Source organism: Lygodium microphyllum, chromosome 18, assembly GCF_053477565.2.
Source record: "Lygodium microphyllum isolate KBCC chromosome 18, Lygodium_microphyllum_v1.1.10, whole genome shotgun sequence".
Lineage (NCBI taxonomy): Eukaryota > Viridiplantae > Streptophyta > Polypodiopsida > Schizaeales > Lygodiaceae > Lygodium > Lygodium microphyllum.
The window spans coordinates 14,578,868-14,595,003 of record NC_141152.1 but is presented as its reverse complement, the minus strand read 5'-3'; the positions used below and the strand labels follow the sequence as shown (position 1 = coordinate 14,595,003).

The 16,136-nt window shown below is 40.5% G+C and overlaps 1 protein-coding gene across 3 annotated transcripts in view; it reads left to right on the top strand.

Annotated features, from left to right (window-relative positions):
- Window positions 1-4,770, top strand: part of LOC148020611 (centromere protein X) — a 36,158-nt gene extending 31,388 nt beyond the window's left edge. The window contains exons 2-7 of one of the 3 annotated variants that reach the window (XM_087698400.1): window positions 2,648-2,696; window positions 2,774-2,814; window positions 2,923-2,962; window positions 3,062-3,115; window positions 3,202-3,809; window positions 3,910-4,753. In XM_087698400.1, coding sequence (XP_087554526.1) covers window positions 2,648-2,696; window positions 2,774-2,814; window positions 2,923-2,962; window positions 3,062-3,115; window positions 3,202-3,305 — 288 coding nt within the window. In that variant the 3' untranslated portion in view covers window positions 3,306-3,809; window positions 3,910-4,753. Of the gene's footprint in view, window positions 1-2,647; window positions 2,697-2,773; window positions 2,815-2,922; window positions 2,963-3,061; window positions 3,810-3,909 lie in introns of all 3 variants that reach the window. The other 2 variants (XM_087698401.1, XM_087698402.1) reach the window with 2 other exon arrangements.
- Window positions 4,771-16,136: the final 11,366 nt, after the last annotated feature.

Here is a 16,136-nt window from a genome sequence, read left to right as displayed (position 1 = left end):
GACATTTCTTTGGTGCCTATTAGTGGTATTGGCACCTTTCCTCTATTATTTGATCGTCAATTAAGCTTCCCTCTCCTCTCAGTTCATGGCCTTCTTGGACGTAGGACCCGTGTTGTCTTCATCAAGCTAACCGTCTTTGTTGAGGATTTTTCTACAGGAACCACTTTTGTGATAGATTGGCATGAGAGGGGGTTATCTATGCTCCATTCCCCTTTCTTTGTGCAGGGCCCTCCAAGGTAATTTTCTATTACCGCACCTGTTTCCAATTGTGCACCATCTATTCCACAGGTTCCATCCGATCTCCCACCATCTCCTTTGGTGGTTCCTTCTTACCTCTCATTCCTTTCAAAGGGGGATGATATCAATGATGCGGCTATGAATTCCTTGGTCCTTTGTGTTTTAGAGGGGACATTCCAAGATCGTGAGGATTTCTTTCAGGGTTTCCAATCTACTTTGGGCCTTTCTTTTATGTGGCTATCCCTTTTCTTCGTCATCAAGCCACCATTCCTTGGCCCTTGGTTCCTATCGTTTCTATACAACTTATGGCGACTTCGATAGTTCCTCGCTATCGTCTCATAGTTGGGTTAGAGACTTGGCTCACCCATTCTCAATTGGAGTTTTCAAGAGTGATTCGCTCGATGCCTCTTCATTTCCATTGCCCCTTGGTGGCCTTATGTTTGATCGGATTTTTCTTTGGAGAGTGGATCTTGCTCCTTAGCTGGCTTTCTTAATCTACGGACTACATCGGCATTTGCACTCTTCTTGCTACCCTTGGATCCACATCTTCTTTGGCCTTCCCCCACATTCAGGATATGAGAGGGGGTGTTAGTAGTCGTGTGTCTTGTGTGGTCATCTCTTGCCTGTGAGCCTCAGTCTGAGTTAGATGAAGACATTAGGAGCTTTGACAGTGTATTTGTCTATCATTTTATGTGTTTTAGACAGTTTAATGGAGGGCATATTAGAGCATTTCTTTTTGTGCACTTTTGGCTATTCTAGGGGCTTGACCACATTTAGGGGTTTTCCTTTTTTTTGCCTATATATGGGCAGCTTGTCCCCCTCTCTCATTATGCATTATCCATCATTGTTTTTTACTAAGAAGCAGCATGAATTGTGTAGTTGTTAACACGTCTCTCTCCTTCTTGCAATCACTCTTGAATGCATGGCATTTCCAACATAGGAAGGCACGGATGCTGCCTAGATGGTTGCTGGATACACTGGAGGATAAGCAGCCCACCCCCTGTCTGGGAAAACAAGGAACAGCTACCAGGAACTTGCTATGCATCTGGGAAGTTTGTTCATGCATTGTAATTTACTGGCCATGAGAACTTTGCTGATTATGCATTGTGGGCAATAGTATGCCATGGGGAGCAGTTGAGTGTAAAACATGCAGTTGAGGATAAGCATAGGTTGCCACTCATCTAGTTAGAGTGTGATCATTTACACAAAAATGCTACATGGGAGTTACATAACTTGTGATGTGTCCAAAGGTAAGTGTGTTTTGTGCTCAAAGTGGGTTGTCGAGTTAAAAGAGTATGGATAAGGAGATGCATGGCACGAAGTCCATGAGACATCCAAGAAGTAATCACAATTTGATCAGGAAGAGAAAGTTGCGGCCACTTTGTCAGATGATGGTCATGCATCTAATCATTGCAATGGCATGTGCCTCAGCTGAACATTAAGATAGCGTTTTTGAACTGGGACTCACATGAAGATTCTATTTACCTCATATTGGGTTTCAAAATAGTCCAACCAAGAGCACCTGTTACGTCCAACTTGTTGAAGAGGGTCCAATTCTTTATCTTGTTTGTTCATGACATGCTGTTGACTAGGGCATGTGAGGCAGAAATGCAGCATTGAAAGCTGATGGTAATCTTGGCAATGCATACTATTTCCAAGCATTCTACATGCTATAGTCATGTAGGGCAGAGTCATGAAAAACTCCCAAGTTTTCTAGGGAGCAAGCTCATGTGCATTCTCATTATGACAACATGCTTGGAGAGATTGACTTGGTGTTCATCTACAAGGTAACAGAAAAAACTTGCTCACAAAGGATCTTTCTAGAGAATTTTAAGTGTTTTTCAGGCTTTGGGCTTACTACCATCTGGGGTCAGGTGTGGTATCTCCCTGTTCACATGCATGGCTTCACTCTAGGCCCTAGGGGGTTTTGGTACAGTGTGAACAGCACCTACTAGGCACTTTTTACCCTCTATGTGGAGAGAGTTTTACTCCTCTGTGAATGCCTGCAATGTTTCATTATCCATACACAACAGAGTGTTTGCCAAAATCTGCTCACATGGCCGTTTTAAATATCTAGTTTTGTCATAGAATGGACCAGCAACTAAGTAGATGGAATTCTTTGGCTTTTTAATCATGGGTGTAGTCGACCAGCATCAGCAGACATGTTCATCCATTAGTCTGTATAATTCTGTTGGTACACATTTTTCAGTGAAAAATATATTCACAGAGTGAGAGTCTAGGCAGGTTTTGATTTGGGTTTCTGGGCGCAAACAAAGTAGAGCAACTTGGTGCTTGTTTGCTATAATTTGAGCCTTAAAGAAAGCATTTTGACTTTAGATATGGGTTATTGGTCTCAGATTCTGACAGTTATGTGAATGTATGCTGTGCCTGTACTTATATTGTGTTCCAGGAGACAGTCTTGGAAATTTTCAAGTTGGTGTGGTCACGAACCTTAAAAGGTGTGATACTGACTTTTAATATAGTGTCTGGAAACTCTTGCGCAAATTGTTTCTCATTAGATTCTTTAAATTAACAGAACGTGTGCGTAAACAAGATGAGGAAGCAATTGATGCTGAGGTTAGTATCTTTTATAATCACTTGAAATCTATGCCCCATGTCTCTGGGAATCAGCAGGCTATCACTGCTTGTTTTTATAACTGTTGTAATGTCCCTTGCTGCCTCCAGATTGGGTCTCTCATGCCAAAGAAGAAAAAATTGCTCATTGGTGATGCATGAAACCTCGTCAATTTTCACCCTATTGTAATGTTGTGACGTTTGTAGTTTCTATACACGATTGAGTGAAGGGTTTCCTATGTTGCTGCAGCCAATGCCAATTCCTTGAAGCTAAGCTGTGAACTGCTCAAAATATTTGTAACAGGTGCAAGCTCTGTACTGTGTCTGTGCTTTGGCAAGTTTCTTAAAAGCAGTTGCATTGCGCACTCTGTAATGAGTTTGCTGCTGCAGAGGCAACACAGAGGGCTGCTCTCGTGGCTGAAGCAGAAGGATTGTCCGTGATTGAGGCAACTCATCTGGAGAGGATACTGCCACAGCTTTTGCTAGACTTCTGAAGGGTTTACTTTTCTTGTTGTGGTGGATGGTGGGCTCTTTTAGACATCAACAATCACACGTACTTTTCACATTTGCAATTATGGGTGACTCTCTGCTTTGTATGTGGCCTGAACACAGGCTTACTGGAATATGACCAGCCTAGTGTGTTTCTGCACAAGGAATGGGGCAATGTACATGGAGACACTTCCAAGTTAGGAATTTAAATAGATTTGCATAAACAAAATGTCAGCATACAGTTCTCGAGCACATGTTCTACTATACTTTTGCCCTTAATCTGGCTCTTTGATTATGGACGTTTCTTAATTTGTCTGTGTGGTATCCATTCTTTTTTGTGACGTATGTTAGTTCTCTAGAATGATTTTTTTAAAGGGATTCATGTGCAGCAGGTTGGCCATAGGTCAAAACTGATGGTGCCAATGACATGCGGAATGGACACGATGTTTTTCAAAAAGGATATTTCATTCAATCTGAGATGAATTTTCACATATTTACGACACCAAAAGGTGATAATAGGAAAACTTTGTGTGGAAAGTTTATGCTGCTTTTGACAATACCAGCAATTCTGGTTAAATTTGCTCTTATACCTGCTCCAATATTTTCCAGGAGCGTGCTTCTGTCTTCAAGGGATTTGACCAGAATCCAAATGCTTTTGCTTATATCTACCTTGTACAGGCTTTGCAGATTATCAGACTCACAGCAGCTCTGGTTGTTTTTCAAGCAGCATGTATGCCTTGCAACATTTGCCTTCAAGCTGCAAGAAGAGCTTGCTTTCATGTCATTTCATCATGTAGACCAGGCAAATATTTATAGGTACTGCCTGCAAAGGTCCTTGCATTAACACCAGAGTACTTATCTGTGGTAGAAAATCTCCAATACTCTCCACAAAGCCTTTCTCAGAATCTGACAGGCAGCTGTCTGTAACCCTCACCCAGTTTTCTTGACGGAAGGGCTAAGGTCGTATCAGAGAGATTGAGTAAAGTAGACATTAGCAAAGATGGCCTGCTGCTTAGCACCTGGGTCAGTTATTTTCAATCCGATGTTAGGGCTCTGCACTCCAGGGTTGGTCTGTCTATCCAGTTTCTTCCAGCCCAGTGAGTGGAGCTGATTTGAGCCTCTGAGAAGCCAATTACTCAGCAAGACCTTTTGCTAATCATTTTGAATCTTGGGAAGCTACACATGAACACGCCAGACACACTGTTGCTGAGACTGCTCCACCATAACATTTTTGAGAAGCATTACAAGAATCTTGAGCGTCAGAATTTTTGTAGGTTTATTTCCGAGGCATTTCATGAAAATACGACTAAACTGGACTCATCTTGATATGATAAACATTGAACTTAAGCCCTAGCAGTTATTTTTTTCGTGGCATTTTGTAGAGGCATTACTGAAGTTCAGAAGCACACTAATATTAGACCTATCTTTGTCATCTTTGAAACCTCCTGGAGACTTTATATAGGATTTTCTCCTGAGTTTTACGCGCAAGTTTCAGCATCCTTTTCAACTCTCAGGAAGTCATCTTATCATGTTGAAAGTTGTGAAAGAGGTTTTAAATGTTAAAGACAAATTTTTCGTGAAAGCAGGGTAATTTTCCATAGTACTCTTTCAAGCATGTACGCTAGAGCAGTGAGAATCAGCATGTTGTCTAGAGCTATGATTCTCATACCCTATGTTACATGTGGAGCCCACCTATAGACCGATGGGCGAATACCCATAATAAGTATAATTGTGAAAAGTACAAATGGATCAACTTAAAAGTTCATAATGTCTTGAATATGTTGCTACAATTAGGTAGTGCTTTTCTCTACATAACATAATTGAATCTACACTTTCAACGAAGTGGTTAGGTGTGTAGCGAAAACATGTATTTGAGCTTTATGTTGTTTCTTCAGACCACGATGTGGAGTGCACAATAAAATAGTGCAACCAACAAAGATAAGAAACACTCAAAATACGTAATCAAGATCAATCTTATCCTTTAGAAACTAGATTGTCAAAGAGAGGGTCATGTAAAGATCTAAAGTACAAATAGCCATCCCAATGATATGCTCAAAGGTCATCAGGTTGCAGAGTTTCCAAATAGTCCTTAAAGCCTAAAAGTGAATCCAAAAGGAGAAGGTTGCATAGGACAACGACCTAGGTGGGAATACACCAAAAAGCTAGAAAAGCTTGCTAAACCTAAAATGAGGGAAGTGAAGCATGAGAGAACAAACACTCTTCAAATAAGGTCATGAGAGTAAGGATGAGATCATAAAATGTGTGAAAAGCACCCACGAGAACCTTGACATTAAAGTAGTCTTACAAGCCATAAAAGAGGAACTTGAAGAAATAGCTCCAAGCATACATCTCCAAACAAAAGATACCATTTTAGAGGCAAGTTGTTGTTCCATGTGTTTGACAAGCGATGAAGTACATGATTGCATACATAATTTGTAAATCTTGAGCATGTTCGCATGTTGTGAAATCCAAGACAGAGGAAATGCATCCTCTTAGCATTCATTCCGTGAATAGAATAGTCCTTATAATTGTATGGGATGCTCCAATCTTTTAGCCGATCTTCAAGCTTCAAAGGATTTTCAATAAGTAAGCAACACATGAATATGGATATTGAATCCACCATGATATTTAGGAGAGCATGGCCAATAACCTGATACCCTTCTTGTGCCACTTGGTTTTCCATAAAGATTCCATGGACATCAATATGAAGGAATCAATTGCAGAGTTGGACCACATCACCAAGGGGCAATGAGAACTAAATATAGGCCATCGTGATGGATTGCATGGTTTGCAAGCAAACAATATTCAAAAATTACATATTGCGCTCAGTTTTGGGACACCCATCTCAACATTTGTTGGAGGGTGGTATTCCAATACGTGAGTCAGGAACCGCACCCATACATGCCAAATCTTTTTCCAATCACACGAAGCAATTTGAAAGATTTTGGAGCTACCCCTCAAGCCAACATCTAGTGCAAATTTATTCAACGCATCCAGAATGCAAGAGAGAGATCTTGTTCGGCGTCTATTGGTAAGAAGAAAGAATCATCTGCATTTTCTTGAGCAACAAGCTGAGACCCATTGTAAAGCTTCAAACCATGAAGTTGATTAGCAACCATCAAGATAACATAGGATGAGTTGCCATAGCATACAACATAGAGCTGAGAGGACATCTCCTCGTCTCTTAGATATTCCCAAATGTCATAAAGTGATCAAATTAGATCTTAGAATGTAGGAGAGGAGGCATTACTATCCCCATAGATAGGAGCCAATAAATGAAAAGTTAAATGTAAGGTCCAAAGCCTAGTTTAACCATCATTTGAGCAATGAAGAAAAGCTAGATTTTAGGTCCAAAACCCAATTTAACCATTATTTGAAGCGATGAAGTCCTAAGACACAAAGTCAAAAGCTTTATTATTACCGATGTGTAGTAATACGACATCTGAATCTGTATATTTGGAATTTCTCAATGGCAAAATATGGATAGGCAAATGTCGTTTATAATTTGCCTCTATGCAAGCCATTGTGAAGCACTCCCTTCCAATGTTCAACTATCATTTTGTGGCAAATGCATCAAGGTACTCGGGCGCCAATCAACCAATGTGTCATCTATTTGCTTCTGGGAAAAACCTTTTCTAAACCTTGCTTCCAAGATGGTACTCTTATATAAATGATCCAAGATTGATTTAGCCTCTTCCACCAATTGTCTGTTGAGGCATGTATAATATTTGTCACGATCTCTTATGGCATGTTGGATGCTCTCAACCAAGCAATCCCATACAAAGTTGACATCATCATGCAAAGGATGCCTACATGATAAGGAATCATCCTTAGTATTGATGCCAAAGTACAAGCCAAGCCAAAGAAGCACACGATCTAACACAACAATACTATAATCAATCCACAACTTGCAAGAGAAAAATCAAGGTTCATGGTAGTTAGAAAATGCCATCTATCCAATTGAGCCCAATAAGCACAAGTTGCATTATTATGAACATTTGGGTCATTAGAGCTAGGATTGGTTGCATGATTCAAGATACCCATACCAAACCCCTTGAACATTTGGGTCATTAGAGCTAGGATTGGTTGCATGATTCAAGATACCCATACCAAACCCCTTGAATATAAACAACTGCGACTAGCCTAAAACTATCATATCTCACAAAATGAACATGGTGGACCAATATAATTTTGGTTATGTTCATGTAAGAAAAGTACATGTCTAGTTGAGGTGATATAATCCCACACCAATCTCTAGTTGGTAAGATCACTAAGACATCACACAATGTATGCAAATTTTTTTTTGAGGTGTTCACAAGAATATGTTCAAAGTTACAGTATGTAGAAAGGAGAACAAAAGTTACACAACATGCATTGCCTCCATCTCAACATCCTTCTAAGCGTGAGAGGACTTAGCCAATCAATATCCATACAAGGGTTTGGGCCTACCATTGTATCCCTGAATCCCAACTTCCAAATGGTGCTCGAATTCCAAATCCCATATATACCTTAGGGGAGCGTGAGACTATAAATACTTCAATACCTCTCCTCAAAGAGAGTTATTCAACTTATGGAGCATGATAGGAAATATTTTGCAAGTTCAAGAGAGCGCAAAGAAGAGGCCACATTTTTAAAGTAGCAACTTTCACAATTGTTTAAGATCTAGTAAGGTAAAAAATATTAACAAAAGGGCCCATTGCTAATCCTTGGATTAAGAAAAGAGCCAAAGGGAGTTTGCCATGTGTATAAGAATATGGTATTCTTATCTTGTCTACTTTGGAGATACTAGAGTCCATTTCACAGTTCTCCCCTTTTTTTTTAGTCAATATCTCTCAAGTTTGACATGTTGTGGTGATCCCAATGGTCCTATTCGTTGATAAATGTTGTCAAAAGTTAAGGAAAAGTCAGTGTGAAGCTAATACTGAACGTTTTAAATGCACATACCACTCATATTAGGGGGTCAATTTTTCTTGGATTTTGCATATATATATATGTATATGTATATGTATATGTATATATGTATATATATACATATACATATACATATACATATATATATAGATATATACATATATATATATATATACATATATATATATATATATATATATATATATATATATATACATATATATATATACATACATATATATATGTATATATATATATATATATAGTTCTCTAATAAAAGTCATTGAGTAATACTCCCTATGCCGACTTGATTATTTATTCTTCTCTTCTTTCTCTCTGTATTGGAAATCGTTTAAAATATTTTTCCTTCCAAATAGCTTTTGCTCTTGACCGAATGTTTTGGTCTTCTATTGCTCTTCATGTATTCTCTTATTTTGTATAATCTACCTTGCCATATCATATGTTGTCTTTGCCTCTACTCTTGTTTACTTCTCGATACTTCTCTTTAAAGTATAACAAAAGCTTTCATGTATCATAACTTCTTATTGACACAAGGATGCTACTTGGAAGTATAACAAGCATGGCTTTTATGAACAGAGCCAAAATATGTATAACACAATCTATTAGAAGAAGGTGAAGTAAGATTGACCTTGCAATAAAAGTACTAGTGATATTTTATATTATATCCAATTTAGGACCGAGAAGATCTCACATGTGCAAGATGCTTCAAGTAATTGAAGATGCAACTTCTTACTAAGTCTCTTTTGATAAGTTACTCAAAAATATATTCGTCTAAGCCATGGAAATTTTGGTATACCTTTATAGTGAAAATCAAGCACAATATCCATTTTGATCATGTATATATAATAATGCATAGACCATTTTTCCCCTAAAATATTGTACTAATAAAACAAACTCTCAAATTTTTCTAAAAAATACTATATGATTTGAGAGGTTTATGGTAATTCCTTAAAGAATTTTTAGAGCTTTGTTGCTTCTTTTTTTTGCAATCTTTCATGTTGTCTTGAAGTAATAAAAATTTATTAAATAGATATATTGGATCCCATATATGGTAGATCCTACATTAGTTTTCATGATTTTTAAGATTTCTAACTTCCAAATCAACTAAATTTTTTAGCATAAATCTCTTAAATCGAGTAGTATTCTTGAGCTTTTTAAAAATAGTTTTGATATTTTGAAAGAAAATACATAGTCAAAATATTACTATATTATATTATATATTCAAACATAACCACTTGTGATCCTTTTTTTCCCCCATATTTCATATGCAAGCACACAAGTTGTACTAGTGTGATATAGGCTCTTTGTGATGATTCAATCCCCATAGATCGCACTATTTTGATCATTTGTAGAGGTCTTGGAGAAGACCATAACAACACTATATAGACTATCACTAGCATATTGAGCCCCTATAATCGAACCATTTCAAATTTGACAAGGAGTTTCCTTTTTAGAAAAGACCAATATGCAACTCTTATTTGTATCTTGGATTTTCAAAATTACATAGGTCGTATGATGTGATATAAACTCTACATGATAGTTCAATCCCCCAAATTGCCACAATCATACCACTTTGACCTTTTCAAGAAGTTTCATGATTTGCTTCATGCAACTCTATCTAGTCTTGAATGTAAAATGGCTTCCAAGTTCCAAGCCCCAAACTCCTCCAAGATTTCCAAAAGTTTCCAAGAAGAATAGTTCTCAGGTGCAGAGATTTGCTCTCTTCACTTAAAGAGATGTAGGCTCATCACAAAGTCTACTGCATTGATTATTATTTGATAATGGTTCTAGAGGTTTGTGCTACTAATGATGGAGTCATTTTGATGTTGAAAATGAGTCTAAGGAGGAATAACTTAAACTAGTTACTCAAACTTTAAATGATAAGTTCATTGATGTATCTAATGCCTTGTCTCTTTGTATAAACAAAGCTAAAGATATGAAAAAAGAAGTATTGATATTAGATAAGAAGTATAACCATCTTCAAATGACCCTTGAAATTTCCAATTTTGGAAGAGAACAAAGTGATTATGTATGACTCAAAGATATCAAAGGATACATCAATTAACTTGTGAAGATCGAGTGCCCTTCAAGGTGACAAAGACCAAAAGGTAACATTAGATTAAGTAAAACTACAAACTTGTCATGTCTACTACTTGCATTTGCAATTTTTAAAATAAATATAAATTTTCCTAGTCGAGGATAGCAAATGATCAAGGAGTGGTAGTGCTTCCAAGGACAATGCTCTTGGATATGACTTGTCTAAGATTGATGAATGTGTCTTCCTTGTATTCTATGAGAACACCTGAGAAGAGGTAACTTGGCCTATGTTAGTTATAAAAGCTCTTAGAAGGCTTCTTGGCTCCTTAGGGGTATAACTTAATGGCAGCAAAGTCTTTCTTGTGGAAAAGACAATTGTCATTGGGATTTTTGGATATGGTCATGTCTTTTGGAATGCCAATTGAATAACTCCACAACAACATTACTTTTTGTAACTTCTTTCCATGTCTTTGCTTTGAAAGAATAATGCATATACTTGCTAGTATGATTTTTCCATGCATTGGTTATGCTCTTCTACAATATAAGGCCCATGAATATGATGAACGTGCTACATCTAAAAGCCATAACATTTAGTGTGTTTAAATTTATTCATGTTTCACATATTTCATTTATATTTCATGAATCTTTACTTTCCTCATATCCACTCAATTATTGTTAAATTTATTGTATTTAAAGATAACCTTTCTTTTTCTACTTTGATAAGGCATTAACCCATTAATATGAACACCTGGAATTTATTAATTCATAGTAGACATAGCAATTGAAATCATTGGCATTTTTCTTAAGTGTACTAATTTCTTTCTAAATGCCTGATTAGAAGTTTCTACCCCAATCTTCTTAGTCAAGGTCAAAAATATTTTTCTAAGCTATAGCAAGGCTTATTTTATGTGATGCATTTCGGTTACATGTGTATAAGATGTAGAGTATAGCTTCATTTATATCCAAGCAAACCATCAAAACCATCTGTTAACCCTCAAACGAACGAAGGTGGAAAATCCGGAAAAGCTAAAGCAGAAGACAAAGACAAAGGCCAAGGCAAAGAGAAACGGAAAATGAAGCACAAGGAGAAAAGTCCTAAATAAGGGAGAAAGGCGCAAGGAAAAGCGCAAGTCAATACTTTAGTAAAAGAGCGCAAGCGCATCATGGTTTAATTCAAGGAGCGCCGGGCTCTCACCCGTGCAATTTGTAAATGTAGACGGGCGGTGGAAAGGAAGCTAGGAAGATAGAAAGACAATGGGAAAAAGGGCCTAGGCTACAACCGGCCATGTAAAAAAGGGGAAAAGGGGATAACCGCCCAAAAGGGATTTAGGGTTTTGTATATAAAGTTGAAAAGTGAATGAGAAGCTTATTCTTGTGTCTGGCCAAAAGTGGCTCTCCTCTTCTTCTTCTTCTTCTTCTTCTTCTTCTTGCTTGCTTGAGCTTATGCTTGAGAGAGGGAGTGTGAGAGTGTGAGGGAGTGAGTGTGTGAGGGTGAGGGACCGGGGAGGAGAAGCTCTCCATCTTCTCCTCTCTTCTTCTCTTCTCTTCTCTTCTCTTGTCTTGCTCGCAGCAATGGAGCTTGGAGTGTGGAGCTTGAGGATGGAGCGTGCTTGAAGCTTGCACTTGGATCATGGAGCTATCGGAGTGCGTGAGAGAGGAGGTAACTCGATCGGCATGGAGGTAAGCTCACTACACCCCTAAGGTAGGCATTGTGCGTCGGCTAAGTGAGAGGTAGCCATTAGTGCTCGGCTTGGAACGCTTGAACAATAAGCGGTCCGTGGGTCTTGGAGGTTGAGCGAAAGCTTGCACATTTTGGTTCCATTGCCAGGACCAACGGATTCAAGCCTTGAGCGCTTGCATGCTTCGAATTGAGCATTGGAGTAGGGTTTTCCCCGAACCGGTGCTTGAGGTAGATAGTAGAAAGTGAGGGAGTTTGAAGAGGAATTCGATCTCCTTAGCAAGTAGGTTTTTGATTTGTTGTTGAATATTAGAGTAGGACAATCCATCTTATCTTTGATTTTGATTTTTGTTGCATTAGGTTAAGGTTAGGATAGGAAAAAAGAAGGAAAACTGTAGGGTTTTCTGTTGCTGTATAACAGACTGAAACATGGAAATAGGGGCACAGATCCAGATTTTTGACTGGAAGAGTATGAGGGACTAACCTCTGAGGTCACAGTAGATTGGAATGGGGCAATAAGAGGCCCAGGAAACTAGGATAGGCCACATTTGACATCCGGCCCTCTGAGAAGAGAGTGAGCTTGAGAGCCAGGGAGAGAGAGAGAGAGAGAAACCTGCAGGGAGATCGTCAGCGTGCTAGTCGATTCGAGTGCCACACCATTTTCAGGTACGCCAGGCGTTTCCTTCTGTGGCTTTGCATCTCATTAGGCGGCTCGGCACGATTTGGTGAAGTAGATGTCAGTCTAAGGCATCGCGTGCAACTCGTAGGCCGTTGGACCAGTGCGTCTGAGTCCCAGAATAGGATTGCTCTATCTCTGGGGTCCGACCGTCCGACTCCAAAAATCGGACCACCCAGAGTTGGATCACCCAAAGTCGGACCACCCAGAGTCGGACCACGTGTCAAAATCGGACCGTTGGTCCTAGCGTAAAAATCGGACCACTTTTTTTATCCGACTCCGAGATTCGGACCGTCCGACTACTGGAATCGGACCACCCTGCCCGATCCGATTCCTAGAATCAGACCACTGCAAGAATCAGACGTGACCAAAATCGGACCACTGGGCTGATCGGACCAACCCAAAATCGGACGTCTGATTCTGATAATCGGACTCCTGAAAATCGGACAGAAAATTATCAAAATCGGGCAGGTATCTAGGATACAAATTTTGACGCATCTAAACCCCGAAATTGACCCCAAAGACTCCGTAGAGCTAAAGGCATATCACAGATCCATCACTGGGCTGAAACTTAGAGCAAGTAGTTCAAAATTTGGCTATAAACGGTCTTTCAAATCGCGCATGGTGTTTACCGTAACAGCCCTACGGGCCGGGGGGACTGCCCCCCCCCCCCTCGAACCCCCGCAGAGGGGGCTCTACCCCCTCCACACCTCCCCCAAGTAGGTCGGAGAGAAAACGCACGCCATGACAAGTCCTCCAAATTGGACCCTAGTGTAGTAATGGCTCTACATGAGCGTGGATTCTCACTTGCAAAAGAGCAACCAAAAGCCCATACTCGAACAGAGAGAAACAGAGACCCTAGAACATCAATGGGCCAATCTAGCCATCAAGGGCAAAAAGGCCACACCATGAGAACACAAAGGCATTGTGTTCAGACCATGTCTAGTCAGAGCGAAATGCAACATCAGCAAGCTACAAATGCCAAGGTGACTAGACACAACACTCTTGACGAGAGATGTACCTTGAGCAACACTGCACAGACAACCCAAGACATTGGTGGAGAATCCACGTCTGGTCATGCAATTGGGGACTTAAGGGCATCTGTCAGAAGGCTTAAATTTACAAGCCAAGACCCGGAAGATGAAGACATAGTACCACCTGCTTATCTTAGGGTCAAACTCACTACGAAAGAAGAGCATACTATCGATGCTTTGATTGATGAAGGAGCAGATTTTAATATCTTGACTTATGAATCATGGACCCTATTAGGCCAACCAGAGCTCACACCGACTAGTGCAACTCTTAGCCCTTATGGGGGACACCCACAAGCACTCATAGGAAAGTGCAAAATCCTTGCGACAATTGAAACAGAAAGCTTGCCTATCCTATTTCATGTTCCTCCAAATAGTGCTAGCTGCGGGAAAGAAACCCTCCTAGGAAGACCCTTCAAGAGGGCGACCAAGTGTGAGGCTGACTATGTAGCACAGAGGATACACCTAACACTATCGGGTGTGAGGATAGTCACAACCTTTAGCAAGGGTGACCTCATCGAACCTCGAGGGAAAGGCAAGGAAGGTGTTGACATAACAGTCAAGCCTACTAACGAGAGCAAGGACTTGTTGGAAGAGTTGATACAAGCACAGGTCGAACAACGAGAACTAGTGAGTGAGGCCATGCCTGAAACAATAAGGTCAAGAGACAATGCCAATGACGGGCTTTGGACTTACAAATATCATAGAAGACCCCAAAAGAAGCCCAAGCCTTATAGACGAAGGCATCGATGGAGGGTCAGCACAATGCCGCGATGGATATCCAAAGCGTTGCTACGTGCTCAAGGGTATTACGCAGGTAACCGATGGATTTGGGTACCAAAATCCCCTGCTAAACCACCTCTAACAGCTGAAGGCCAGATTGCATCCAAAGCAATGAAGCACATGAGGAAATCTAAGAGAAACTCCAGGTCTCGAGGCCGAAAACCAAACATGAGTGTTCGAAAGGAAGAGCCTCAGCCTAGCATGCTTAATAAGCACATATCATATGGAACCATTCAGCGTGCACAAAAGCCATTAGTGCCCAAAAAGCCTTTAATTTCCTGAGAGGATAACAAGCATCATAGGCACAACATTGCTCATGGCAAGGCTGATCGCGCAACAAAGCAAATGGCACAATCGTCTAATAGCCTCAAGCAAATCATTCAGCCAGTGCCAAGTCCACCTAAGAGTCCTAGACCTCCTACACCCTCTTTTTCCAAACGGACACAGAAAGCACAACAGCGGTCACCAAGGGCGGCTGCTCGCTCCCAATCTCTATCTCCATCTAAGCTTCCAAATGTCCAAAAGGTGGAACATGACACCATCTGTAGCTCTCGGCCCAAGGATATGCTTGAGCAACTTAATGCGACTAGATCGACTCATTCTCGATCTACACAGATGAATGCTCAAAGGACAAAAAAAGACACGACCACTTCCGATCGCCCTAGGGACTTGACACCGCAATCCACCAAGGGTAGCCAGCCCACTGGACTAGCCACTACTACTTCCAATCAGGGATTACAGCAGCCACAACCCTTTGCCGTGACAATGCCCCTTGCAGAACGTATCCTTAGTAGTTCACCTATGGAGGAGGTGTCGCAACCAACTTCCTTGACAACTCCAGCACTTCCAAAGTACCTAAAGCCTAGGCTGGAGGAGTTAAGCAGAAGGGAATTGGCTGAAGAGCTATACTCTCCAAAAAGAAAGGCAATTGTACCCTTACAACCTAGCGAGGCTATTCAGCAGGCCACGGCTATGTCCCATATGGACACACTAGAGAAAGAGAATGCTGAGGTCCAACCAAGCACATCAACGGTTGACCTAGTCCAAGGTCGTGAGTCGCTGGGAGATGCACCTTCACTAACCAAGAAAAAGAGGAGAAAACAGCGAAAACAACAGTAGTTACAGGTGGTTGTGGACCCCAAGAACATTGACACCAAGAGCGCTAGAGAGCTAAGAAATAAAGCATCAAGTCTATCCACCAATGACCCCATTGATGCCTCTCCTAATAGCGGTGAAACCTCAAACACATCCATGTGCTCTGAAAGATCAAAGCAGTCGTTACCATCAACGGCTGCTTGCAACACTCAATCAACCGACAACAGAACTCGCACTGACCAATTAAGAGTGGATACAACGCTGTCACAACAGGATGACAAGTTTATACCAGTCACATCCAAGGAGAACCATGACGCAATGACAAAGCCTTAGGAGAAACATGAAAACCCCAAGAGCATAAGAAATCCTAGAATTGGCCAAACTTGCTCATCTAGGCCTGAGCCCCCAGTTACGCTAAAGCCTAGGCAAACTCCTAGAACCTTGCATGAGATAGCAACCGAGCAAGCCCTCGTGGAACATAGAAGTGTTACAGAGTGCTTAACCGAGTTGGATGCTAAGCTCAAAGTGTTCACACGTGTCTATGTCCTGGAAGACATGGATGCATTCCCTAAAGAGCGGCTCGAAGAATACTTGCCATTTACCT